Source organism: Eucalyptus grandis, chromosome 1 (assembly GCF_016545825.1).
Source record: "Eucalyptus grandis isolate ANBG69807.140 chromosome 1, ASM1654582v1, whole genome shotgun sequence".
Taxonomy (NCBI): domain Eukaryota; kingdom Viridiplantae; phylum Streptophyta; class Magnoliopsida; order Myrtales; family Myrtaceae; genus Eucalyptus; species Eucalyptus grandis.
The window spans coordinates 51778943-51804945 of record NC_052612.1 but is presented as its reverse complement, the minus strand read 5'-3'; the positions used below and the strand labels follow the sequence as shown (position 1 = coordinate 51804945).

Below are 26003 nucleotides of genomic sequence, written 5' to 3'. Positions count from 1 at the left end.
TTTGGATTAGGCTATATTAGGTAAATGGCACTTATTTCTTCTATAAATTTGTAAACTCATATCTTGGAAGTAATAGAGATTTGATATATTATGAGTTATTAAAAGCATGATTGTGGAATTAAAATTTAGATCGAGCATTTACTAAGTTTTGATATTTGTGAATGGTTTGAAAAATATATTACAAAAAGTTATATATACTAATTTGTAAACCCGGTTATCATTTTTTCAATGTAAACCCGGTTTAAGAATTGGACTTTAAAATGGTTTGTGAAATGTATTATGATTTATGAAACGAATTCTAAATTTGGTTTGTGGAATATTGGATGATGATGATATGATGTTCAATATCGTTGTGAACCTAATTAAAGGTCTTTTGGTATGCATATTGGTTTCTAAATATCCTTTTAGGCCAAACCACTACCTAATGATAAGCAAAAATCTTGTAAGGGAATCTTGATCGTCTTGTCACTAGGCATGGTGTTATGATAATAGTTGGATATTAAGTAATAAATTGATTGATGGCATGGATTACTTGGAGGTGCTTGACTTTCTTTGCTATTTAAAACATAAAACAACATATATTATTGTATTCTAGTTCATGTTCTGAACTAGGCTTGAAAAAGGACCAATTTATATTGCTTTCAACTTGCTTTTATCAACACTATATGGAAAAAGATATGCACTATATGCAATATATAACCTAATTCTCGAAATAAATAGCTACATAGATTTCTTTTTCCACTGAAACTATTCTCCCATAAGATTATTTCACGCATACTCCAACGCTCAGAGGCACAAGAAACTTTGTTCCAACGTCCGATTACCCAATAACACCGTCAAACAATGATAGACTCTCGGCATCGATAGGATGCATATAAGAGCACGGGTCATCGAACAGAAAAACTCTATGAATAAATGTCATTCCTATCAAGTCCAAAAACCAGGTAAATTGCAGTTCTACAGCATGCTGACATGCTCATGCTACGTCGCCGGCTTCATGGAGTCGAGCAAGTAACAACACGTACATACCCGGGAATTCCAAGAAACTCACTAAAATCACGACTTCTCTTCTTGCAACAGCTCCATTCTTTCATCCCATCATGAAATATAGGCTGCAGAGATTAGCATTCCGATATAAGTTAAGGCCACGGACGGGGGTACAAAAGGAGCGGAAAAGCAGTGAAGACCAAAACTTCCTCCCTGATGATGATAGAGGAATGACGCCATCGCGAGTCGGAGTCACCAGCAGCGACTTTTTAAGTTGTTTTTGTTGTGTGTGCGTGTTTTTTTTTTTTTTTTTTTTGGGGGTGGGGGAGGGTAGGGGCATTTTTGTCCATTCATTATTAAGGGCTTTCCGTTAGCTATTTGGTGGCATGAAAATTGCTTTGACCCTTTGTTTTAGGGAGAATAACAAACATTTTGACCAAAAATATAACTTGATCTATGAATTTTCTAATTTATTCATATAAACTTTAAATCAATATGTAATGGAATCCCTAATTTTTTAATCTATTCAATTTGGTCTATAATTTTTTTATATATTCAATATAGTACTTAGACTATATGAAAAATATTTAATATTATCCTTAAAATTGAATTAATAGAAAAATAAAATTAAATATTTTCTTAGAGACTAAATTGAACATTAATGAAAAATTCAAAAATTATTGGACAAATGAAAAATTCATAGATCACTTTATAAATTCAGCCGAAGTTTAAGAATCATTGGTATAATTATCCATTTATTTTATCCTCCATTTTTACGGAAGAAGTCTATGCAAATTAACCCCTCTTCTTCAACTGTCTACAACCTACAATTCTGGATTTCGAGCTTGTGCTCGATTCAAATAATGGAATGATTTAGTTTGCAATGGAACACGTTTTTCCAATTTTTTTATGCGTTTTATGCTGATGTTCGTTAACGTACTCACAATTCCCAATTCCCAATTTGGTAGGCTCTGCGAATTTCCTATGACTGATCCCAAGAAAGAATGTTTCTCTTGGTATTCGATAATCGCATTTCATTTCTTCGTCTTTCAGATATATCAACTATAATCAACCGCCATGAATACTGTCGGAACAAGTAGCAGATATCAAATTTCAATCTATTCTCCCACGCAAGCACAACCCTTCACTACGTGGAAGTCAATCAGACCGATTTAAGCAGACGATTAAGGTAAAAACCTAGTCCACAGACATGACACATTGGCATCAATATGTACACTACAGACAACAAAATCCCTATGTATGTACAAAGAAGCTGTGAGCTGGTTCCGATTCGGTTGTGCAACTCGGAGCATCAACTGGACCATTGTGAATGAATGTATATCTGAAAATAAGTGGCATCGAAGCCCAGTATTCACAGTTGATTGAGATCACCGTGCTGTTCTCCCACGGAAAAAAATACTTGGTTAACCTTAGAATTATTACAGAAACCTGTTATGCACCTCTGGAGACCTTCTCCTGTGAGGATAAACAATTTATGTGAGTGTTGCAGTAACCAAACGATTAAACAAGATGACAAGAAAATCAGACAAATATTCCAACTGTCACGATTTAGAATAACTTGCTCCTGACATATTCATGAGAGAGAGAGAGAGGTAGGGCGGGACAGACCTCGGTCTGTGTGCTGCTCTCTGCAGGGAACCAATGCATGAGTACACCCAAGTTTATCACTGCAGGTATCAACTTGAACAGCAAAGGAGTCGTTACCTGCAAGATCGTGCTTGATTCAGAAACATGGCATGCAGAAACAACAAGATCAGACATTTCCATGACTCTGTTGGCTCAAAAAACGGTTAAAATCTATGGACTAAATTACAGACTCTGGCCAATTAATAATTGCCCAAGAAATTCTTACAATGCTTACTAATCAGGTGAAAAGCTGCTAATTGATTGACAGCTCCTTTTCTATAATACGAATTTTTTTCCTACGCAATAAGTAACTTCTCCATACTGAAAAGTACCCAATAATATAGCCGCGCTTAATTAACTTCTCTAACTTTGCAATAAAAAAAATGCGACGTTTGCAACCTTTTAGTGATTAATAACTTCTCCACATTGTCAATAGTAACCTATCATATGACAGTAATTGCTCATGAATCAATAGTAAATATTAGTAACTTCCTCATGTTAATAAGTACTTTCTTAAGCAATATAACTTTCAACCTATTGATAGATTGTAACTTTCACAAGTGAAGGATTTTCAAACGTTACACATACAATTGACCAATTCCTAATATCTTAGAAGCTATACAATTGACCAATTCCTAATATCTTAGAAGCTCACTGAATGATTGCTTCGGTAAGTTACCGGTTTGTGGATTTCATTGATCCAATGGTTCAATGAACTCATTAAAGGGTGGAAATTCACCACACGCTTTTACACCATGACATTGTAGAAAAGATCCCACAAATCATTTGGCTATAAGGAGACTCACCAGACTCAAGGCTGTCGTTCCAAGAAGAAGAAGATACATTTTCCCCTGCATACCAGGAAATGTTTATTTTAAAACACTATCACAGTGATGAAGATTCTGCAAAAGATGCTTAAATAGGTGACACTCGGGACATGTCGTAAAACACAGATGTTCAGGATGCTGATTCTTGTTGAAAAGCCAATTAAAGAACTGTGAGGCCAACATTCCATTATTTCACTTCAGAAGAAAATGAGAGCTATTGATGAAAATTCGGTTATTCTTCTCCGAAGGAACAGCCAACAATTCTTTTCCATCTCAGATTAATACGCATCTTTGCTTCCTACTCATTTTGAAAAACCTACTAATGGAAAACCAGCAATAGAAAGGAAAAAGTTAAACATAGAGAGCAGCACAATGCATCATAAAGAAAGGAATCACCTCAACAAGATTAAGATTGGATGCACGACTGAGGAGAACAAAGGCAAATTCTCCAATTTGAGCAAGCAACACTCCAACCTACAAATCCTTACACATGGTAAGTGACCCTCATATGATGTTGGTAAGAAATCGATGCTAAGGCTAGGCTGAATGCCTTACAAGAAATGACGTCCTGACACTATATCCAAAGGCCTTCGTAACCATTGCAGCAACTGCTGTCTTAATGACAATAACCAACAAAACGGATGCCAGAAGTATATCCACATGATTCCAAAGAAAATGTACATTTATAAGCATTCCAATGCTAGAGAGAAAGAGAGCAGCAAATAAGTTCCGAATAGGTTCCACCTGCAACATAACAAAGTTCAATGTTAAAATAAATTGCCTTGTGAATGGGTCAGCTTATAACACAATGAGGTAGCAAGCTTGGATTTTCCTAACCCAATCTGACCCCAAAATACTAAGATTCTACTCATATGATGCAGTGACAAACTGTAATTTCTGACCAACAGAAATATGTCTCCCCCAGAGAGTGATGAAGATGTACTATCCCTAGCCCCCTTCTTCACAGAGAGAGAGAGACCTAGTCAAATGTACACAAAAAGAAGCAAAAATAGAAGAGATGTGCACTTGCAGAAAAGCTGAAAAAACCAGGCCCGGGAAGACAATTACCTGATCAAGAGTATGCTGTGCAAAGTCAGTGGTAGATATCATAACTCCAGCAACAAAGGAACCTAGCTCGAGACTGAGGCCCAATTTATCACTGCACTGAGAAAATGGCAGCAAATCCATGGATAAGAAGCGATGATACCTTTTCTTTTACTTAATCTTCATAAATCAAAGAACTGAACTATTGGGGATGTGCTATTTAAAGGAAATGAAAACTCCCACCCTCGTTACTCGACATTGTTACACTTACCCATGCAGATAATAAGCAGAAAGCAACAGCAGCGAGCTGGTATAGTTCGTTTGTCTACATAACAAAATAAAATAATATATGAGCCAAAAAATAGCGACACAGCTGCATAACAGCAGAAAACTGTTTCAGATGTAAAATACAGCAAAAAAGAGACTTGTGAATTTCATAAAACCTCACCTGAGATGATAACTGTATCATTAGCTTGAGAAAGCGGGGTACAAATGACCAGGATAAAACAGATGCACAAGTGAGAAATATGGACAATACAAGAAGCCTGCATTCAGATATAAGACAGATGTAAGAACAGACAACTTGGGCAAATGATATTAGCTGCCAGAGTATAGCATACATTACATATGTTAATAATGATTCTCGACAAGGGCACAAAATGCCAAGAAAAATGATGTGAGTTTCAGTTTCATCAAATCCCTCAGCAACGTACACTTTCATTGTCAAATTATTATGTATTGGACATAAATTGAACCAGGTAAAGTACTTAGAAGTAGGAAATGAAACCAAACTTACAATTTCCCCATAGACATCATTCCTTGAAGTAGGCCACTATTACCACCTAAAACTGGCAGCAAAGCAAAAAGCAACCCAACAGCACAATCCTAAAGCAAAATAAGGGAGAAATTGCAGAATTTAGAACCACGATCTTTATAGGTAAATTTGAGTCTTGACTCTTTTGTCAGATTAGATTATAATTAAGTACCTGGAAGATTAGAGTTCCTATGGTCACCTGACCATGAAGAGCATTACTGCTATTTCGTTCCATAAGAAATTTAACCACCTGCAATAAAGAACAGTTAGAGGCATAATAGCAGATTTAGATGGACGTGGACACTAGCATCAAGACAATGTCTGGATGAGTACCACTGCCGTTGATGACATTGATAAGAAAGCACCCACAAATACGCCCTCTGACAACTTAGCTCCACATACCTGAAAATTGACAGATAAGATTGGAATCTATTTCACCAGAATGCAATGACGAAAATTATTAAAAAGACCATGCTGCTACTGTACCATGGCACTTATGCCACACATCAACATGAATATCACAATTTGAAGTAGCCCTCCTAGGACAGCAACAGGCCCTACAGCTTTTAACTGCATGGCAATAAGGTAGAATAACCTTTACAATAAGGACAATAGAACTTTTACAATCCATATGCAAAATACTGTTGTCAGAAGCTGCTGATCTGCATGTGCATCATACCTTTGTCAAGGAGAACTCTAGGCCCAAAGCAAAAAGGAGGAAAACAACACCAAATTGTGCCACAGTCTCAACCTATTAAAAGAAAAGTGATCTGTAAAAGATATTTCAGGTCACCAGCAGGGCAAAGGCTCTTAACAAAATTTAGAAGTACCAAAGCAATTGTTTTTTTTCCTATGGAACGGAAGGATGACACTATGCGTGTAAAGGATGTAAATTGACCGTAATAACAAACACCAAGACAACTGTAAAATTATTGACGCCAAAAAATTGACTTCACATTCTTTATAGTCATAGGAAATGTGGTTTCACCATCATAAGTAAGAATATCAGCAATGGACACATGGACAAGCTCACTGACTGAGCTTAAATGCTTTTGAGTAGTACAACCATAAGTGCTCTGCGGCAAAAATTCAATGTGTTCTATAGTTAGCCACTCATAGCAATACTAGTTTTATGTATGCCTATATCAAGTAGTGAACAAGCAAAAGAAAGAGGGAAATCTTTTCATAAAATAGATCTTATTCCAATTAACTCATAAAAAATTTCCACTCTGATGAGATGCTAAATAGAATAGAGTAAGGGACTATTCGAAAACAATTTGCATTGCATAATATTTGACCGACACAAAATATGTTGTAATTATGGCATGAGTATCTCCAATGGGAAAACAACAAAGAATGTGGGAGCCGGAATTAAGATAACTCATAATACCAGAGACCAAGATAGAAAGATATGAGAGAACCATTAAGTGTATTTTGAGAATCTTAGTATAATGATGAAGACACCGCAATCAGCAAGAAGAGACTTATGACTCAGATAATGAAAAGAACTGATAATTATTCAGGAAGTGATAATGATTGAGGAAGAAGATTTTCAGCTACTTATGATAACATACCTGAACCAACTCGTGAATGAATTTGAGACCACCAGGTCCTATGATTGAACCAGCAAGAAGATAACCAACAATTACCTAAATCATGCAACCCTAAATTATGATATTCCGCCATTTGTAGGAGGCAGAAAAAAATTGGCTGCAAATGAATAGGTATATTAATTGCAGTTTTCTAGACTTACTGGCTGTCCCAGGCAAGAACTAATGATTCCACCAATGGCAGCAGAAACTATGACAACCACCAAATCAGATATTAATCTGCAGAATCCACAATCAAAATATAAGGTGAAATCCAATAGGCATGCAAATCAAACTTGCAAGAGATCTCCAAGTCTATGAGCCCGCTTAACAGACAGGTAAGATGTAAAAAGATATGAACCTCAGATCAACTTGAAGTATGGGATATTTGGATTTCTTGTTTGACATCACAAACTCATTATCCTGCCAATGCCCACAATAAGAAGGTTTGTTGCAATAACATCCTAAAGAAGAATGATGGCTAAATTTTCCCATGAGTTCCTACACTTTGTGCATACCTTATTGTCAATCAAGGTTGTAGTGTCATCAGAATCTTCATTTTCGAGGGAGAAAACATCTTGAAGCTGAAATGGCTTTGTACCACTGATATTACCCACATTCAAAATTCGCATTCAAAATTCAGTGTTATTGCATGAAAAACAAAGATTATTGAGGAGTCTGCTTAAAGAGTTCAATTTAAAAGAAATTTTAAATACTCTAACATACTTCGTTTCTCGCGTATCATTTCTTTTGGCCTTGTCATGAGTAATTTTAGCTACAGTCTCCAGCACTGCCTGTAAGAACATCATGGATATACAAAGTAAAAAAGCAGAAAAAGAGGTGTAAGTGCCTAGAACAAATTACCCAAATCCATGCGCGCACGAGCGCATGCATGCACATGCACATGCACATGCAGGCTCCAGCTTGTGCACACATGTCATCCAAGCAAGAGGTGCCCAACGCCCAACAGAAAAAATCTAAGAGAACAATCTACTAGGATTATGTTGAACTGCTTCAGAATTTCATGCATGAAAGCTTTAAGAGATCCGCATACAAACACCATGAAGAACCAACTACTTCTTTCTTTAAAAAAACAGCACAGTCAAAGGAAAAAAAAAATTGTTCCTTTTTCATCTAAACTAAGCTTCATAAAAAATAAAAATAAAAATTCGCGGTCATAAGCTACTCTGGCCAACCTATGTTGAGTCACGTCAAGCCAAACAAAGATCTCAAGCACAACAGACTTCACTAGGCCGTGATATATAAGATTTGGAAATGTTGATGCAGGGAGATACCATGAGGGACTTTTCAGATAAGAAATCAACTCACTTGCTGACCAGCAACACTGGTGTTGAAGCTGCTTTCTTCGGTTCCTAGAAAAAACATAGAGAACAATTAAACAAATCAGCTACATTACATCGCAAACAAACTAAACATAGAAGAGCAAAGATGTGAGACCAATCACCAAAAAATTCTAGGAAATCAACAAAAATAGTCGCAATAGCAAATGCTTAACCAAAAAAAAAAAAAAAAAAAGGATTCCCTGTGTTTGAACTCAATCCTCTCTATGGAGAAAGATCATCACGTCGCAGTAAAAAGATAGGAGAACTTCGTCCAGAGGGCCGCTCATTGCTACACAAAACCATTCCCAACGCTAACTTAAGAACACGACAAACCAAAGACCAATGATTACTTTTTCCTCCCGTGCTTTCGTTGGCAGAACTGCCCGGACATATATCAATCGCTAATTTCACACATTTTGATCAAACACGTCCGAGGCTTCGTCGTGAATAACGCGAGTCCTTCAATCAACTAAAGAAGGACCCGAATTTCAAAACCGGAGCAAGGAGACGAAGAGGTGAGATCGAGGGGGCGCACCTTCGGGCTGCTCGTTGTCGGAGAACTCCTTCTCGAGGACCCGATCAAACATCTTGGCGATGCTGCCCTCGCCGGACTCCGGCGCGGTCGAGTTGATGAGATTGCCGTAGAACCGCTCCCGTACCTCCTTCTCAGATCTGACGGCCGCGGAGGCTCCCATGCAGAGCAGGAGCAGGGCAATGCAAAGGCGGAGCCGGCGCATTGCCCGCTCCGAGCTCCCGAATCGCATCGCGCCACGCAAGCCAATCACCACCCCCTTCTCTCTCTCTCTCTGTGAATTGGATTTACGTCGGGAATCCGAAATTTGCAGAGGGACGGAGCGAGGAAGAAGAAGACGACGACGAAGAAGAAGAAGAAGAAGAAGAAGGAGGAGAGGGGATCCTCGGGAGGAGAGCAGGACGCGAGAAAACGGCGACGTGCGGAGCGAGAGCAAAGGCGCGGTTTTCCTTTCCTCAAATCTGGCCTCGACCGAGGAGATCGTCCCGTCGACGAGAGGGGGTCGTTGCGGAGAAGGGGGAGGGATACGGTGCGGTCGCGCCCATGCGGGGATCCATGTGGGCGCGACGCTGACGTCCCTCCCACTCCTAACCACCCGCGTTTAACTTTTCCTATAGCCGCAAAAGGGAGAGAGAGAGAGAGGGACTTATCATTGCGGCTAACCGTCCCACATTAATGAAAAGATCAACGATCTATAGTTTAATATGATTTATTTTATATTCGTTTATTTTGTGAAAAATTACAAAATTAAAAACATTTTTCTAAAAGCGTTAACTTGAATCGCTTTAGAAAATGATTATGCAAAAAATATTTTGATCGTCCCAGCAGATATTTTTATTACACGTAAATTAGTATCAATAATAAAAAAAAAAAAAATTATTAACTTGTTTCAAATTAAGTGAGTGATTATTTATAGGAAAATATTTTTCAAAATTTTCATTTTCTGTCAAACTGTGTAGCCTAAATTACAAATTAAAAAAAAAAAAAAAAAATTGCTTGATCTTGTGCATCGAGGTGTGTCAATGAAATTCCAGGATAAAGCATTCTTGCTTGAAGTTTTCCCACTCCTTCTATCAAATAGGTTAAATTCCATTAGAAATTAGCAAGACAATGTTCCTTTGATAGGATGAAATAGAATGCGTGATTGACCAAAAAGTGAAAGATGAAGGGTCGCCAAACTCCAAAAGAAAAAGGCGATGGACTACATATCGTTCCCTTACCAATGAAGTCAAATATTTTTATTCACACGGACATGGAGATATTAATTATAAAACGTTTCTTCAAAAGAGGACACCGTAGTCTCTCATTTGTTATTAGTGTACAAAGCACACAAAAAGCATGTGATTTTAAATTCATCGTTAAGTTATAGGTTTCTAGAACGAGAGAAGCATTGTATATTTACAGCTTCCATGCATACTACTAGCATTGCACATGAATATCGTATATTTATATGGATAGCAAACTTATGAATGTCTCTAAAAAATTTATCTTAAACATGTTATATTTTTTGTGTTAACCGTGATTGTTGTATATTAAAGATGCCGTGAATTTCATTGTCGTAATGTTAGTCGGTCATTATTTTCATGCGAAATAAATTAAACCCCCCAAAAAAAATTCTAATTCGTCGCATCCCAAGAAGTATAACTTACTATTTGTTTGTTAGTTGATTTTGTATCGGAATCCAATCATTGATCTGGATCACTCAGGCCCAACATTTACAATATCCGGCCGGGTCGAGCAGATGGTCTAGGCCTTCATTTCTACGACAAGGCCGATGAATAGATGGAGAAGGGCACGTCGCGTGATTTGGTTCCAAAGACGTGTCCGGTTGCACCGGGAAGCCCAGTACGCCGAGATTTCTCTCATGGGCTTCATCGGACGATCCCATCTTGGGTCAAACGGATTTTTTGCGTCCCCAGGCACAAAAGCCTTTAAGCGAGTTGATCAAAAGCGAGAAATTGGGACGTGAGTGGGCGCCCCTTTAAAATTACAAATCGCCCCCCAATTGCGATTTGAGTCAAAAGGCGAGTGGGAACGAAAAGTTTGACGCAGATGCTCTATGGCTAATCATAATTGGACACCACAAAGCAGGAGGAAGCAAAATGATTAGGCCTCATCCCACTTTCACGAGCACTTTGGGCCAAAAAAAAACAAAAGATTAAAGGGATTCGACGATATATTCCGTACCCAAAAAAGACGAAGAAAACACAGCATAGCTTCGTCCGATTGGACCTCCCCCATTATTCCAAACGTGGGTTGGCGAGCATGGAATTTTTTTAGGCCACTGATGACCGTCTTGAACGCGGCTTAACCCGTCGTATGCGAACACGAGTCGCCCAAGTAATTTTCTTTTTTAGCAAGCGTTGACCGGGGTGCATCGCACGCCGTCCATCGGACGATGAAGGCTCGAATAGGGGCGGAGGTCATTAATTACGTGCGAACCCCATCCAAGGGGCCTCATTAATTTCCCGGGTTTCGCTCCACGTGCATCGTGCGGCTGGTTCGCTTCGCTCGATGCACAGGGGCGTGGATCGAGTCCACTAACCGGACATCGTCAGAAATGTGGGGTTAACGGCAATTGAACACGAATCTTTCCTATAGTTTAGCTAAGTATAATGGGGGGCTGCTGAATCATAACAATAAACGTAAGTGGAATTCGCTGGTGCTCCCCCGTATTAGAAACTATTCCGCAAAAAATTATATGGGATTATAATTATACACTGGGAAATCCGACAACTGTTTACGTCGGCAATTCTTCAATGCTACTACAATGGATGGTCCTTCAGTCGTTGCATAAATTAGTCTACACCTTGTCATCATTGCTTGCATTTAACCACGATTTAGTGGATCTGAAATGGTCCATTTCCTGCACTCTAGACTGGATGAGAAATATTTAAGACTCAAGCTTAGCTCGAGCTTGATCGAGAGTTCAAACTTAGATCATCACAAACAAATCTGTATATTGCACTTGGTTTTGAGTTACCACGACACCTATTTTCATTGAGTTTTTAAATTATACACATATTGATGTATACTTACGAGAAGGTCGATGCAATGTCATTTTGTTTTGAATTCGGTATGGACTTCATTAATATGATAAAATATTTCATAAGACGCGTTAATTTTGTATGATGTGACTGATTGTACGACTAGGAATTCCATTTGTCTTTGCCTAATGACGGAATGATTTTTGGTACTCCGCATATGTAAAAGTCTCAATCCCGTGAGCTATCATTATCAATCTTCAAATTCCAACGGGACTAGTCGGCGGTACCGATCCGTCGTTTATCGGTGACAACTAAGATCGGAATGAATGGACGACAGCAGTCACGATTCAAATCCAGCTTGCTCGCAACGCGCAGTTGCGTTCGCCATGCTTGACTCCCTCGACAGCCACCGCCGGTTTGGCCTGGAAAGGAAACGAACGGAAAAAAAGCGACGGGCGCGGAGTGCGCAGGCGTCGTCCTCGCGGGCCCGCATATCACGGCCCACGTCTCGGCTTCGCGTCATGTTAGATGTCCGCTCCCTGCGCCCCTTTTGAATTCACCTTCCCTTACCCCCGTCGGCTGCTACAGTTCAAGATTAAAAAATAATAAAAATTACCGAATCAATTGTCGGTAAGCATGAAATATAGTTTTTGATTAACATCATTTTTAACTCGAAACAGTTTGATTTTGCATCGTTTCATTGCTCATAGCTTGTTTGGTATAGCTTTCCTACAATAGTTTACACCGTGAAAATGACATGCTGCAACTTATATTATATATTTGATGAGATCCATACAGCACAGTGATTTACGGATTTTTTTTTTATCTTACCCCATTTAAAGTACCGCATACCATCAGCACGTTATAATTAAATTATGATCATGACGCATCAAGTAAATATTTAGTAAATTACTAATAATAGAAATATATATCGATATTAATGTAACAATTAATTGCTCCTGAACAAAACCGGAAAATATATAGATGTGGCAATTAAAATTATCTCCCAAGAGGGTAGAATATTTACTAAACTCGCTCCCGAATACGGTACATAGTGAAAAGGAAATTCTCCAATTAATAATTCCGATATTACTAAGTTCGCGACCTATAAAGGCAGGAGACATGCGTTAAGGGGACCGATACCCACGTGTCCGTCCTCGGAGAGACCGCAAAGTGTCGGTTGCTCTCGCAGACGGTAAAGCGCAACCTACACGTGGCGATCCTTCCGTCCTCGGTTACCTCCACCCAAAGGACCAAAACAAAACGAAACAAAACCCAACCCAGCGAACTAACCGAAAAGAAGCCGAACCCCCCCACTTTATACGCACCTCTCTCTGCATCAGCGTCGGTATATCTTATCGCTTGCCACGAAATCGCCATTTTTTCCGGTGAGCCAGTCGCCGGAAAACGGCCCTCCGCTCACTCTCTAAAGCTCCTCCCCCCATCCGGGATGCTTCCCATTTCCGATCAGCCCCCGCCGGAACCGCACAAGAAGAAGACCGCCTCCGACCCGTTACTCGTCCGCAGGAACTCGTTCAACTCGCTCGCCTCGGCGCTCCAGCCCTACCTGTCCCTCCACAACCCCCGCACATGTCTCTTCCTCGCCATCGTCTCCCTCCAGATCTTGATCCTCCTCGTGGCTCGCTCCGTCCCCCTCCCGCCCTCCTTCCGCCACGCCCGCCGCCACTTCCCGGCGCCCATCACCGCCGCCGCTCGGCTCCCGTCCTCCTCCTCCTCCGCCGCCGCCGCCGCCGCAGCCTCGCCGACTGATCCTCCGTCCGCGGACCACGACCAATGCGGCTCAGGTAGTTCTCCGCATTTTACGCCTCTCTGTCCGTGTTTTGTCAAAATTATTGCGCGGTGCGAAATTTAATTTCTCTAGACGCGAGGGTTTAATAAATAGTGTTCGGCTCATAAATGTCGATCTCGTAATTGCGGCGGTGGCTTCTGGTTTGGGCAGGGAAAATTTACGTGTACGAGGTCCCGAGTTTCTTCAACGCGGAGATTCTCAAGCAGTGCGACAACTTGAATCCTTGGAGCTCGCGATGCGACGCGCTGGCCAACCGAGGGTTCGGGCAACCCGCCGCCGGGCGGTTGGCCGGGATCGTGCCGGAGAAGCTGGCGCCGGCGTGGTTCTGGACTGACCAGTTCGTCTCGGAGATACTCTTCCACAACCGGATGCTGAAGCACCCGTGCCGGACGACGGAGCCCGGATCGGCTGCGGCGTTCTACATCCCGTTCTACGCTGGGCTCGCGGTGGGCAAGTACCTGTGGTCGAATTCCAGCGCCAAGGAGCGCGATCGCCACTGCGAGATGATGCTGCGGTGGGTCCAGGATCAGGCGCCTTACAAGAGATCCAACGGCTGGGATCACTTCATCACGATGGGGCGCATCACGTGGGATTTCCGCCGGTCCAAGGACCAGGACTGGGGCTCCAGCTGCATCTACACGCCGGGGATGCGGAACATCACCCGCCTCGTGATCGAGCGCAACTCCTGGGACTACTTCGACGTCGGCGTGCCCTACCCCACCGGATTCCACCCCCGGTCCGACGCCGACGTGGCGGAGTGGCAGGACTTCGTCCGCGCGCGGCCGCGGCCGGCCCTGTTCTGCTTCGCGGGGGCCAAGCGCGGCGCGATCAGGAACGATTTCCGGGGCATCCTGCTGAGCCAGTGTCGCGCCGAGCCGGACGCGTGCCGGGCCGTGGACTGCGGCGGGTCGCGGTGCGCCAACGGCACCACCGAGATCCTGGAGACCTTCCTGGGCTCCAAGTTCTGCCTCCAGCCCAGGGGGGACAGCTTCACCCGCCGCTCCATCTTCGACTGCATGGTGGCCGGCTCGATCCCGGTCTTCTTCTGGAAGCGGACCGCGTACTACCAGTACGAGTGGTTCTTGCCGGCCGAACCGGGGAGCTACTCGGTCTTCATAGACCGGAAGGCGGTGGAGAACGGGACGTCCATCAGGAAAGTCCTCGAGAGGTACAGCGAGGAGGACGTGCGCAGGATGAGAGAAAAAGTGATCGAGTACATACCCAAGTTCCTGTACGCGATGCCGGAAGATGGGTTGGAGAGCGTGAAGGACGCCTTCGATGTGGCCATCGACGGGGTTTTGAGGAGGTTTAAGGAGCAAGAAGAGTGGGGTTTTAAGTGGAGGTGAGTTGCTGTTACTTAGCGACAATAAAGAGGTGATGAGGGGAAGTACATACATACGTATCCGAGGTATGCAAAGGATTTCTCGAAGCCCGCTTCGCGATTGTTACTAGGATTAGATTATTAGATTATAGAGATTTTTATAACCGATCATATTCAAAGATTTTCAACCGGGTTCTTCGGCTCGCGTTTCATTCTTTTTGTTTTCTTCTGCAGCGAAGTGCGAAAGTGACCTCCTTTCCTTTCGTGTATTCTTTTCTTCTTTTTTCCTGTCAAGTTTGCTTTTTTCTCAGGCTACTGTATACTTTTAGCCGAATGTTGTAGAGAATAAAATGAAAACTTGGGCGATGCGATGCTATGCAGCCTCGGTTGTTGATGAATTCATACAATATTTATTCCGTCGAGAAAAGATTGTTCTGGTTTTGATCTTTGTTGTTGGGACCATCCTGGACCGTGGCATGTGGAATCTGGTAAAGTCAGTAAAAAGGTCTCGAAGTTGGTAAATGGGAAATGGCCGTGCTTTGTCTCTTCTGGTTGACAGGCTCGTCCTCATCACCACCTCCTTCGGTTGTGCTTCTCTAATGACCACTTCAGAGGCTCACACGATGATCTTTCCTGCAACGTAGTCGTCTGCTTCTGGTTTTTTTTTTTTTTCCCCTTCTTTTTTGGCGGTAGGAGCATCTGGATCCACGGAAAGACCCAATTCAATCGAATTGAAGTTGCCTGGACGCGGATCAATAATTCCGATTGGTTGGCTACGCAATAATAATCAAAATAATTCATCCTTTGATGGAGAATGCACGTGCTCCGATTTGTGGCGCAAGTTTTCCGACCAGCAACTGAGGCCTACAGAGACTGTAGGGAGGGGACGATGGCTGCGATTGGCGACGACGGGGACAGCGTACCATATTTGCTGTGCGGTCCCGAAGTTCGTTGAATTTAAAATTTTTCGAAAGGGGAAATTGTCCGGTTCCTCGACCGATTTTGGGTAGAACGTAAATTACGAACGATTAGCGTACTTGCTTTGCAGATGTCATAAAGGACAAACGTTGGACTATATTGTTTGGCTTCTATCGGAGCGGCATCATCTTAATTCCACGCTTCGTATAGCAAGGTTCTGTTAACTTGCATGTCTCTAATCCTAAGTTACAATGTCTGATCTTATGATAATTAATGGAGCTCTAGCGAGCGAGATTATGTAGCATGTACTGTGGAGTCATCTGTATGAAATCCATAATTATGTGAGAAGAGAACCAGTTTGGGAGGGAAGGAGATGGGCTTAAGCTCATTAGCTTACTAATGAAACATGGCTTGATTCCAACGGAACGAGCGCTAGACATTGGGCAACCCCACCAGACCAAGCCCAAAAATATTCAGTATAACTCAAAATACTAAACCGTGCACATCAAGAGTACATTGCCACATCATTCAATTCGTATTCTCACGATTTTCGCCACTAAGAAATAAGAATTTTCCTTCTTCACTGATCAAGTATGTTTCGTGGAAAATGAGCAAAATTCAATTGGTCCCCCTGTTTTTAATAAAGATGGGGACTCAGCCCGTTTCTTGGAAACCGTAGATTTCCTGTACGAATGAAGCGGACAGCGGATTTTACTGGGGTCAGACAATCTTTCACTTTTGTGCAGATGATTTCACGTGGGAAGCTGATCTTCTTTCTCTCTGAGGCCGAATCCAAGTTTATGGGCTTTGTTGATCTCTCTTTGGCCCATTGCAGTTGGATTGTGAATCGGGCTGCTGACTGGCCGGCTAAGGCCCGAAACAAAAGCCTAGCTCATGACTGGGTGGCCAATCACCCAGAGCCCGTTTTGGATTTTACTTGAAGAAAAACGATTTCTTCTTTGAAAAATTGGAAAACATTTTCTAAAACATGATTAGGTATTAGTGGTTGGACCTAAAACTCTATGTTGGCTCTCGGGTCATTGGCATTTCGGACTAGAACTTCGGCGCTTGGGCCTCGGTCCATTGAGGCCTAGCTCCCAAGCCCAAAGCCTTGGTGTCCTGTGCCCAATGCCTCGAACTTGGGCTTGGGTCTATATATGCCATGCTCAAATCTCCAATATGCTTGAGCTTTGGACCTCGACACTTAGGCCTAGGTTTACAAGGGCTGTGCACGGGACCTTAATGCTTGGGCTATAGTCTTCAGTTAATGAAAGATACGTCATAATTTTTTTTTTTTAAAGAATTGGAATTTTGAATTATTTCTTAATATTTACTCTTTATTTTTCTTTCCTCAATTGGTCACGCCGGCCAAGCTCGCCCTCACGAGTCAGCGGCTAGGGACAAGAAACTACGGAATCGGAGAAGTTAGTCTTCAAACATTAATAATAATTCTCGGGACACGTGTACTCGGTGCCTCACAAGAAAACGAAAAATCAAAGCGTTCATAACCAAACATATTTTAAGAGATTCCCTAAAACAACTCGTCAGCGTAATAGACAGAGCTAGCTTAATGCATCGGCAATGTCCGAGTCGTGGCAGGACAAAACTGTTAAAAGAAAAAAAATCAAAAAAGGTCGTGCGATGTCCAAGTCCAGATGGCCGCCCGGGGCCCCACATACCTTTTTTTTTTTTTTTTTTGTAATTTTGCGCATAAATCCTCTTGAATATTCTTTCTCCTTTCCTCTTCTCTCCTCCTCCGCCTTCTCCTCCTCCAATCGTCGGGAGGAGCCGATCGGTCATTTCCGTGCTCGACTCGCGGGCGGTCGATCCAGCAGCTGCTTCGCTTCGCGATCTCCGGATGAGACCATGGCGATCGCCGTCTCCTCCCTCCTCCTGCTCGCCTCCTTCTTCCTCGTCCTCTCGGGAGCCCAGTCGAGCGTCCTCCTGCAGCAACCCCACGCGCTGCCGTCGTTCAATCTGAGTTACATCCAGGTAATCGGGACTCGTTTCCGTTTCGGTTTCCGCTTCCTTTTCCTTCCTTCGCGATTGCTGACGATGATGATGATGGTTCTGTTCCGTGGGTATCGATTGAAGAAACTGGGGAGCTGCTCCTACAACGTCGTCATCACCACGAGCTGCTCTTCACCCTCGTACACGCGCGACCAAATCAGCATAGCCTTCGGCGATGCTTATGGCAATCAGGTTCGTCCGTCCGCAGCCGTTCGTGTCCGTTGCAATCGTGTCGCGTCACGAAGCAGGCCTTGCCCTTGCTGTTTTATCGCGTTCTGTACATTGAAAAAAATTGGCTTCTAGGCATTTTACGATGTGCTTGATGAGAAAAGTTGGGTTTTTGAGGCAATCGTTTATATGGGAATTCGATTCGGGGAAGGCTCTAGGCCTCTGCCGGTGTCAAACGAAGTAGTAGTAATTTTTCGAAGCAGTCGGAATTTAGGTACTCGCGAATTGCCAGCAAGTTCCTGCACCTTTTTTCGTTTCTTGCTGGCGATTTTGTTTTTTGTCCTTGGATTTTCCACGTTTTTACTCACTGTTTATTCTTAGAAATAACAATTTTTTGCCAAATTATGGATGACTAGATATATGCGCCGAGGCTGGACGATCCATCAACTAGGACGTTCGAAGGATGTTCCTCGGATACATTCGAGATAACCGGGCCGTGTGCGTACCAGATATGCTATGCATATTTCTACAGAAGTGGACCGGACGGCTGGAAACCCGATAGCGTGCAAATCTACGGGTACAATTCGAAGGCAGTTACGTTTTACTACCGCACCTTCATTCCGGGTGAAACTTGGTACGGATTCAATCTCTGCAACAGTGCCGCTTCTTCAAGTGGACAGCCCAAGTACAGATTCTTTATGTATGTTGTGTATGGATTCTTAATCAGTGCCTTCTTGAACGTTCTGTAGTTAAGACTTCTCTGTGTTCCCTTTGGACTTTGCTGATGTGCACGTCTATGTATAGTTCACAAATCAATTGGGAACCATGTTTCTGAAATGATACCCTTAGACTGAAGTTATCTATAGTAATTATGTTGAACTAGTCATCTTTGGTATTGAAACCCAGTAAAGAGTTGCCGTCGATCCTTCTCTTAGCACAGGAAATGTTACAATGGTCATGGTCTCGTCGTTGGCCGCAATGTCGACATACCAAACATTGTGGTTGTGGTTCTCTTGGCGATGTCCTTTGGTGGTTAGATACGTGTAGTTAAGGGCAAATTTCACTTCTTCACGGTTTTGTTGTCATTGGTATGGGTTACTGAATTCTGACCAAAAAAAAAAGGTTCTAGGTTGGTGACTGACTCCTCTGTGTAAGGTTCCACCTTCATTAATCTCAATTTACAAGGATGGGTTGGATCCTATTCTCCAATTTCGTCGTAGGCTATTCTCAGTGAAACAGGAAAGTTCATTGAAAAACATATTTGGTCAGAGGATATAGGGACAATCACAATTCTTTAAATTGAATGAGATAACAGTTAATGGCAAATTATTTTAAGGTATTTTAATTCGGGATATGCACAATTTTTTTTTTTTTTTGTCAGTCTCTCTTACACTCACTTTCGGAGCTTTTGGAGATAAATTAAATGAGATAGAAGTTAATGGCAAATTATTTTAAGGTATTTTAATTCAGGATATGCACTTACTTTGATTTGTAGCGAATATGACCCAAAACCATAAGCCCAATTAGGTTCGATGTTTTGGTTCTCCCTTTTAGCTTTGCTAATTTAAAAAGGTGAAATTTTTGCCAAATGCATGAATGATTTCCTCTTTCTAATCACTAAAAATTATATTTCGTTTCCAGGGTCAATTCTTCATTTGGCAAAAGTTAGTACTTGCTAAATTTTGTAAATGAAAATGCATATATTAAGCTGACCCAAATAATTAAAGGGGAAGTATAAATGGCGAAGAACAAAAACTTGGAGAGGAAGGCATGGGAGGGGACTATTCACCACCGTCTGTCCATACTTCATTGAGGAGTCGATACCTCGTAGCCTTCTTTTGCCCCTTTTTTGTGCATCCAGTTTGGCAGTGGTGGAGTGGGCGAAACTTGGCCACCATGGGATTGAACCTTCGATTCGTCCAGCTTGTCGTCACCGGTGTAGGATTTCCTAAGGGCCAATGACTCATCTAGACAAGGTTTAATTTTCCATCTCTCCGATTATGGCGGCGAGTGAAGATGTTGAAGGTGCTGTATGCGAGATTGGTGATGCAATGTATGGGATACTTGTCATCGATTGTTTGTCTTTGTCAAATTTCAGGCAAAAACTAGGAAATATTGTTATTTTCATGAAAAAAATTGAAATTTTTTTTTCAAGAAATAAACGAAAGCTTGTTTTTTAAAGAAAATTATAAAAATTGTCTATTAAAGGTGCGTTTGATAATCATTCTATTCCGAGAAATAATTTTTAATGAAAAATGATTTTTTCTAATTATGTTCTTGAAAATAAGTTATGAGTAAAAAAACACGTTTAATAACTTCCCTAAATTTTTATTCCCATGATAGAAATACGTGTGATAGGATTTTTGGATTTTTTTATTCTTTTATTTTATTTATTTTCCTTTTCCTTTTCCTTTTCTTTTCTTTTTCTCTTTGGCCGGTTGTCGACTACCGCCATGGTCGGCAACTAGCTAGGCGAGATCCAGTGCGAGCTTGCCGAGGTTAGCTTAGCCATGGCAAGCCTCGGCCTCGCTAGTAGCTAGGCGACCAAGCCCACTTGGGAGGTCGAGAGTCTCACCGTGGCTTGGTGTCTTTGAGGGGCTTGCGACGCTCTAGCAAGGTCGTCAGCCCTCGTTTGGTCAATTGCCGACGCCGGCCATGGCCAAGGTCAATGAAGAAGAAAGAAAAAGGAAGAAGAAGAAGAGAAGAAAAAAAGAAGAGAGAAAAATTGATTCTATAAATTATTCTTGAGAATAAGAGGTTTTTTTTTTTTTTTTTACTTTTTTTTTTTTTAAATCTATTTCCGGAAACAAAAGTTTTATCAAATACATTTATATTCTTTTTTTGTTTCCTGGAACAAAAGAATATAAATTTTTGTTGTGAGGAATAATTTTTTTTTTTAAAACTAACATGCCCTAAATTTATATTACATGAAAGTATTTTAGCAATGACATTTTTAAAAAAAAAATCATAAGAGATAAGTGTTCTTAGATATAGTTAAATGGGGCGAGTATAGATCGAGTTGTGTATATTATGATAAATTAAGGTGATTGATTATTGGTTTCATCTCCAATCTGGTTCTAAGGTGGAATTGGAAATCGGACAAAAAGACCAGTTTCGATTTAGTTCAATGGAACTAATCACTTTTTTTTCCCACTATTGGAATCAGACTAAAATAGTGTGCAGTTTAGATTTTACTATTTTTTAAATAAATAATAAAATAAAAAAATATATTTAGTTGGTCCGAATTGGTTCTTCTTTGGAATCGGAACCAGACCATCCGAACAGTAGTTCCATTTTAGGAATCAACAATCGGATCGACACTTCTGAGAATTGGACCAAACTGGCCGGTCTAGGTAGTTTTTAATTTGGGCGGTCCATTTTATACGTCTTATATGGGCAAAATTGGAAAACACCATTCCCACCTCTTCCTCCCTCCCTCCCTCCCTCCCTCCGTCTTCAGTCGCAGCTCGCAACTGACCTCCGCAGTCTCCGCCGAATCAACGATGGATTCGACACATTGATGATGATTTGAGATAAGCCGGTTGGCTCGGAGATGAATGGCGTTCTTCAACAAGGGAGCCAAGTCCGCCGCCCTCCACGCCTTTCGCAATTTCACATCGAAACGCGCTCTCGGAGCCGCTCCGCGTCCTCCGGTTCTCCGCCGATTCAGCCGTTGCGGCGCGATCAGCGGGAACCAGCCCGGTCCCTTTCCGGACGGCGCCAAGCGATTCCACTCCGCGGATCGATCCCAGGCGGCGCCGCAGCAGCATTTCAAGCCGCCGCGAGGGTCGAGCCGGTGGTTTCGGAAACCTGGGAAAGTGCTGACCTTGCTGGTCCCTGGGGCTTTCGCCGTACTGTACCTGGCGTTCTTGGAGGACGTGCCGTACACGAAGCGGAGGCGTCTCGTGCTCTGGACCAGAGACGTCGAGGGGAGCTGCGGGGAGAAGCTTTTCGACCGGACTAAGGCTTCCTACGAGGGCAAGATATTGCCGCCGACGCACCCGAAGAGCGTCAGGGCCAGATTGATCGCCCAAGATATCATCGAGGCGCTGCAGAGAGGTGTGAGGAATGAACAGGTTTGTCCAAAAAGAAGAACTAATTGAACATTTTGAGTTCAATTTAAGTGTATTTTTCCTATCTTCTGTTGGAAGATCAAGATTTTCGTTGTAGTTGTAAGTTCTCCGAGGAATGTCGCTGAAGTCGAGTGTTTCGGTCACTTCTTATCTCTGAATCTATGATCAAGGAGATGGACAAAATGTTCTATTCGGATGTTGATGATAATCAGGGAAGTTGTGTCTTTGTAGATATTTGATAGGATTAGGAGACATCCGGTGAAGTTCTATTGAGTTAATTACCTTACTGAATCCGTAAAGAATATACATTACGCAGGTTGTTCTACGATTTCGTTTCCCGGTGAAACTGTGGTATATAAATCGATGCAGGGTTGGCATGATATACATAATGCCTCGCCGGACACTTTTGAGGGCAGTGAGAGTTCGAAGCCCACGACGTCACATCTGGAGGGCTATAATTTTGAGATCTTGGTGGTGAATGAGCCCGTTGTTAATGCGAGCGCCTTCTTAGGTGGGAAGATTGTTGTGTTCACAGGACTAATGGAACATTTCAGGAAAGATGCAGAGATAGCAACAATAATTGCACACGAGGTACTAACTTGATTAGTGGAATAGGGAATCTCCCTGGGTAGATTGAATTTGCAGTATCCGTTGAAAAATTGAGAGAAATTGTATTTGCTGCTGAATCAGATGGCGCATGTGGTGGCTAGACACGACGCTGAGAAGGCTACAAAAACTGTTGGGCTTAAGATCATAGAGCGGATACTTCGTATGTTCGCCAAGCCTGACCGTGTCGATACACTGTCATCTCATTATCTATGGCTTCCATTGTGTAGGAGGTACGTGTTTACCATCTATCCTCTCTTTTATATTGGCTGTTTAGCTGGAGTCTCTTTCTCTCTCTTCCTCCTCCTCCTTTCTTTTTGCAAACGCCTTCTTCTTTTCTTCTCTGGAAGGGTGGCAAGTCTCTTGTTCGGATTTCGCATGGTAATTATGTTACACGTGTGAACCTCTGCTTCAGTAGTCGGGTTTTGGATGGTCAAATGCAACATGTGTGGACATCCTTTGACTTTTAAAATTCCTGCTAGAATTGAGACATCAAAATTTTGCACACAAGGCCGCTTGCTATGAATTGAACTTTTTTTTTAGAAGTGATTGGTTGACTGAGCCAGTGCCCTCTAATTTCTCCGTGGTTACTGAAGTCAGTCTGTTGGGAAATATTATTCTGCCAAAAGTTGGCCGGGGATTTACTTTTCACGGACTCTTGGCCGCCCGAGAAACAAGGAGGAAAATGAAGTGTGCTGTTTGATCAAGGGATTACTAACCTTTGATGAGTTTGTATACTGAAGTCCCGGTCTCCCGTGACAACTTCTCCCTTTGCCACTAAAACTTTGCCACCATCAATATAAGATTGACTGCAGTTTGCTTTTGGCTGCAGAATGGAGAATCTTTTTTTTTTTTTTGGGGGGGGCGCAGAAATAGAGCATATGACCATGGGTTACCCATTTCTTTTACTTTGAATATTTGAAATTTGGGAGATGGTATTTAGTAAATTGCTTTCCGCCTCCTCTTTAGAAGTAAAGTATATGCTGGATATGCTTTTATCCCAGTACAGGCATTCACAAGTCCTGCGAAGCCGATCTCATCCAAACCTTGTTTATCTTTCTATGATAGAGTATTACTTGTCATCAGTGACTGTGAGTAGCAGTGTTCTGATGCTCTTTTGTGGAGTCCTTGGGGGAGTCTCCCGTTTGTGATGTCTTAATGTAATTCGAACAGTGTACCTACTTATGATCTTCTATCTAATTCAGTCACTCCAGCATTCTAGTTAAACCTCTAGTTTGATGTGGTTTTCTCATGGTGATTGTGATGCCGAGCGAACTGACATACTGGGTTTTGTTAGTTTTTGGTGCCTAATATTCTGAAGATTCTTCCTACTTCCAAATTGTTAGGTTGGAAATCGAAGCAGATTATATTGGTTTGCTGCTAATGGCTTCTGCTGGGTACGATCCTCGTGTGGCGCCTAGAGTATATGAGGAGTTGGACAAGGCGAATGGTTACGCAGCGGGGGGCGATCTTTCTCCTCATCCATCCGGAAAAAAGAGAGCGCAGTTGCTGGCTCAGGCGCCTGTCTTGGAAGAAGCTCTCACTTTGTATAGGAATAGTATCCCAAGCAACGGACACGCATACAAGCAAAAATTGCAACTTGCTGATAAGTCTCAAGATCTTTTATTAGCCTCTTCCCCAAGGAAATGACATGGCTGTTTTGCTTCCTCCGTTTTTAAATTTTTTTTTTTTTTGACATCGATTTACTAGGTTTGGACACTCAACTTATTGATTCGACCATCCATGTGATGTGACGCGCCGAAAGAAACCATTATTTTTTACATTTCTCTTTCCTTCTTTGTCTCATTGCTTTTTCCTTTTCATTTTTCCAAAGTGGTCTTCATTTTTTTCTTTTTATGTCCATTGCCAATGTAAAATATGATGACATGCGGAAAAATTTAGTTACAAAGGTAATTTCTTAAGCATTATCTTTCATTCATCGCTTAAAAATGTAAAATAATTTGTTTTGGCGGCACTGACGATAATCTGCTTTTCTTTTTCTTCCTATGGGCGTAAAGAGGGGCCCAAAGAGGCCGAGCGGAATGGGCCAAAATTACCCAAGAACACATTTGAGTCCAGTCATTTGAGTCACCAATTGATTAGACGCATTACAGCTCAATTGATTTTCTTTTCCGAAAGTTCAGACTTTTTTGTTTTACTTTCGATTCCTTCTTTTTTCCGTTTGATGCATTTCGAAAGTTCACACTATTAAATGGTTGATCAGTAACACCCTTTTGAAGATGCATAGAGTTTCTTGTGAAGCTCGTGCGAAAAGACATGATTGTACGATTAGCTTTATGCTCAGTCGATCCTCATCAAATTATGAATATCAAAATAGGTTGGCGCTCTTGTCACATTGGTTAACGTTTGTTTATACCAAAAATATGGCAAGGTCTTTACAATTGACATGATGCCGATTCAAGTAAGCCAGTAACTCGGCATCAACGGCTGTATGATCATTGATAGGTTGCCAATCATGGAATTGCTTGTCAATGACCATACCCATAGATGATTGTTGCATAAGGCCATCAAATGGCTGGGTCAAGTTTGGTTTGGATTGGGTAAAAAATGATCTAATCCAAATTGACCAATTTATATGTAATATAAATCTAGTGATCCATATTCAACTTGAACTATTTACTAAAATATTTCCATGTTTCATTCAACCTATGAAAATCCATATCCACCTAGTTAACCCATTTTAAGCTCTTCATGTGAATATGTTGTTTAAATAAAATTGCTATTTTGACTATAAGATGCTAAAAAATTGGTTTTCAACATTGCGTAGAATTTTTAATTTTTGTGAATGAAGAATAAGAAAAAGTTAATACTTGGTAGCACATTTTATAAAATTACAACAACAAATAACATGGAGGAATTAAAATTTTAATTAAATGGAATGTAAGATATTGAAGAAAATGATTTAATGCTGCCCATTGATAGCAATGACAACAACTAAAATTAGAATTTTACATGAAAGTAACAATACCAAATGCAACCAAGGAAAGATATACTCCAATAACTAACATACAAAACTTGCAAGATTAACAAACTCAAAAATAATGGGAAAAAAACCATCTTGATATTTTTAATAAGGGTGAAGTTAGATCCATCTCGGACGCCCATCAAGACTTCTCTGAACTTGGAATAGTCTAAGCAGTAAATTATTTTCTTATAGTGGAGAGTTACAAAATTGGCTTAAATTTGGGTAAACCGTGAGCGCATTTAATATACAATAAAATTGGGCTTAGGGGGCATTAAAAGTGCAACTGCTTGCAGGTAGGGAGGATGAGACACTTGGCAAGGATGATGTTGAGAGGATAGTGG

At 41.5% G+C, this 26003-nt stretch overlaps 4 protein-coding genes across 4 annotated transcripts; 3 read left to right on the top strand and 1 right to left on the bottom strand.

Moving 5' to 3' along the window:
• Nucleotides 1-2006: 2006 nt before the first annotated feature.
• LOC104449476 (K(+) efflux antiporter 5) lies at nucleotides 2007-9266 on the bottom strand. The gene is made up of 20 exons (XM_010063648.3): nucleotides 8787-9266; nucleotides 8238-8281; nucleotides 7635-7702; nucleotides 7427-7511; nucleotides 7270-7331; nucleotides 7073-7148; nucleotides 6894-6968; nucleotides 5999-6070; nucleotides 5806-5889; nucleotides 5653-5721; nucleotides 5492-5569; nucleotides 5302-5390; nucleotides 4954-5050; nucleotides 4777-4830; nucleotides 4530-4625; nucleotides 4017-4205; nucleotides 3858-3935; nucleotides 3441-3485; nucleotides 2617-2712; nucleotides 2007-2463 (listed from the first exon to the last, which is right to left on the bottom strand). Exons 1-20 carry the CDS (start codon nucleotides 9013-9015, stop codon nucleotides 2440-2442), a joined length of 1710 nt encoding a protein of 569 aa, XP_010061950.1. The 5' UTR covers nucleotides 9016-9266; the 3' UTR covers nucleotides 2007-2439.
• A 3702-nt stretch (nucleotides 9267-12968) lies between these two features.
• Nucleotides 12969-15303, top strand: LOC104449467 (xyloglucan galactosyltransferase XLT2). Its single transcript, XM_010063639.3, has 2 exons — nucleotides 12969-13575; nucleotides 13731-15303. Exons 1-2 carry the CDS (start codon nucleotides 13221-13223, stop codon nucleotides 14924-14926), a joined length of 1551 nt encoding a protein of 516 aa, XP_010061941.1. The 5' UTR covers nucleotides 12969-13220; the 3' UTR covers nucleotides 14927-15303.
• A 2249-nt stretch (nucleotides 15304-17552) lies between these two features.
• Nucleotides 17553-18918, top strand: LOC104449458 (embryo-specific protein ATS3B). The gene is made up of 3 exons (XM_010063627.3): nucleotides 17553-17811; nucleotides 17914-18021; nucleotides 18414-18918. Exons 1-3 carry the CDS (start codon nucleotides 17686-17688, stop codon nucleotides 18744-18746), a joined length of 567 nt encoding a protein of 188 aa, XP_010061929.1. The 5' UTR covers nucleotides 17553-17685; the 3' UTR covers nucleotides 18747-18918.
• A 2520-nt stretch (nucleotides 18919-21438) lies between these two features.
• LOC104449451 (mitochondrial metalloendopeptidase OMA1) lies at nucleotides 21439-24590 on the top strand. Its single transcript, XM_010063615.3, has 4 exons — nucleotides 21439-22073; nucleotides 22440-22661; nucleotides 22761-22909; nucleotides 24023-24590. The coding sequence occupies exons 1-4, from the start codon at nucleotides 21555-21557 to the stop codon at nucleotides 24324-24326; spliced, it is 1194 nt and encodes a 397-aa protein (XP_010061917.2). The 5' UTR covers nucleotides 21439-21554; the 3' UTR covers nucleotides 24327-24590.
• Nucleotides 24591-26003: the final 1413 nt, after the last annotated feature.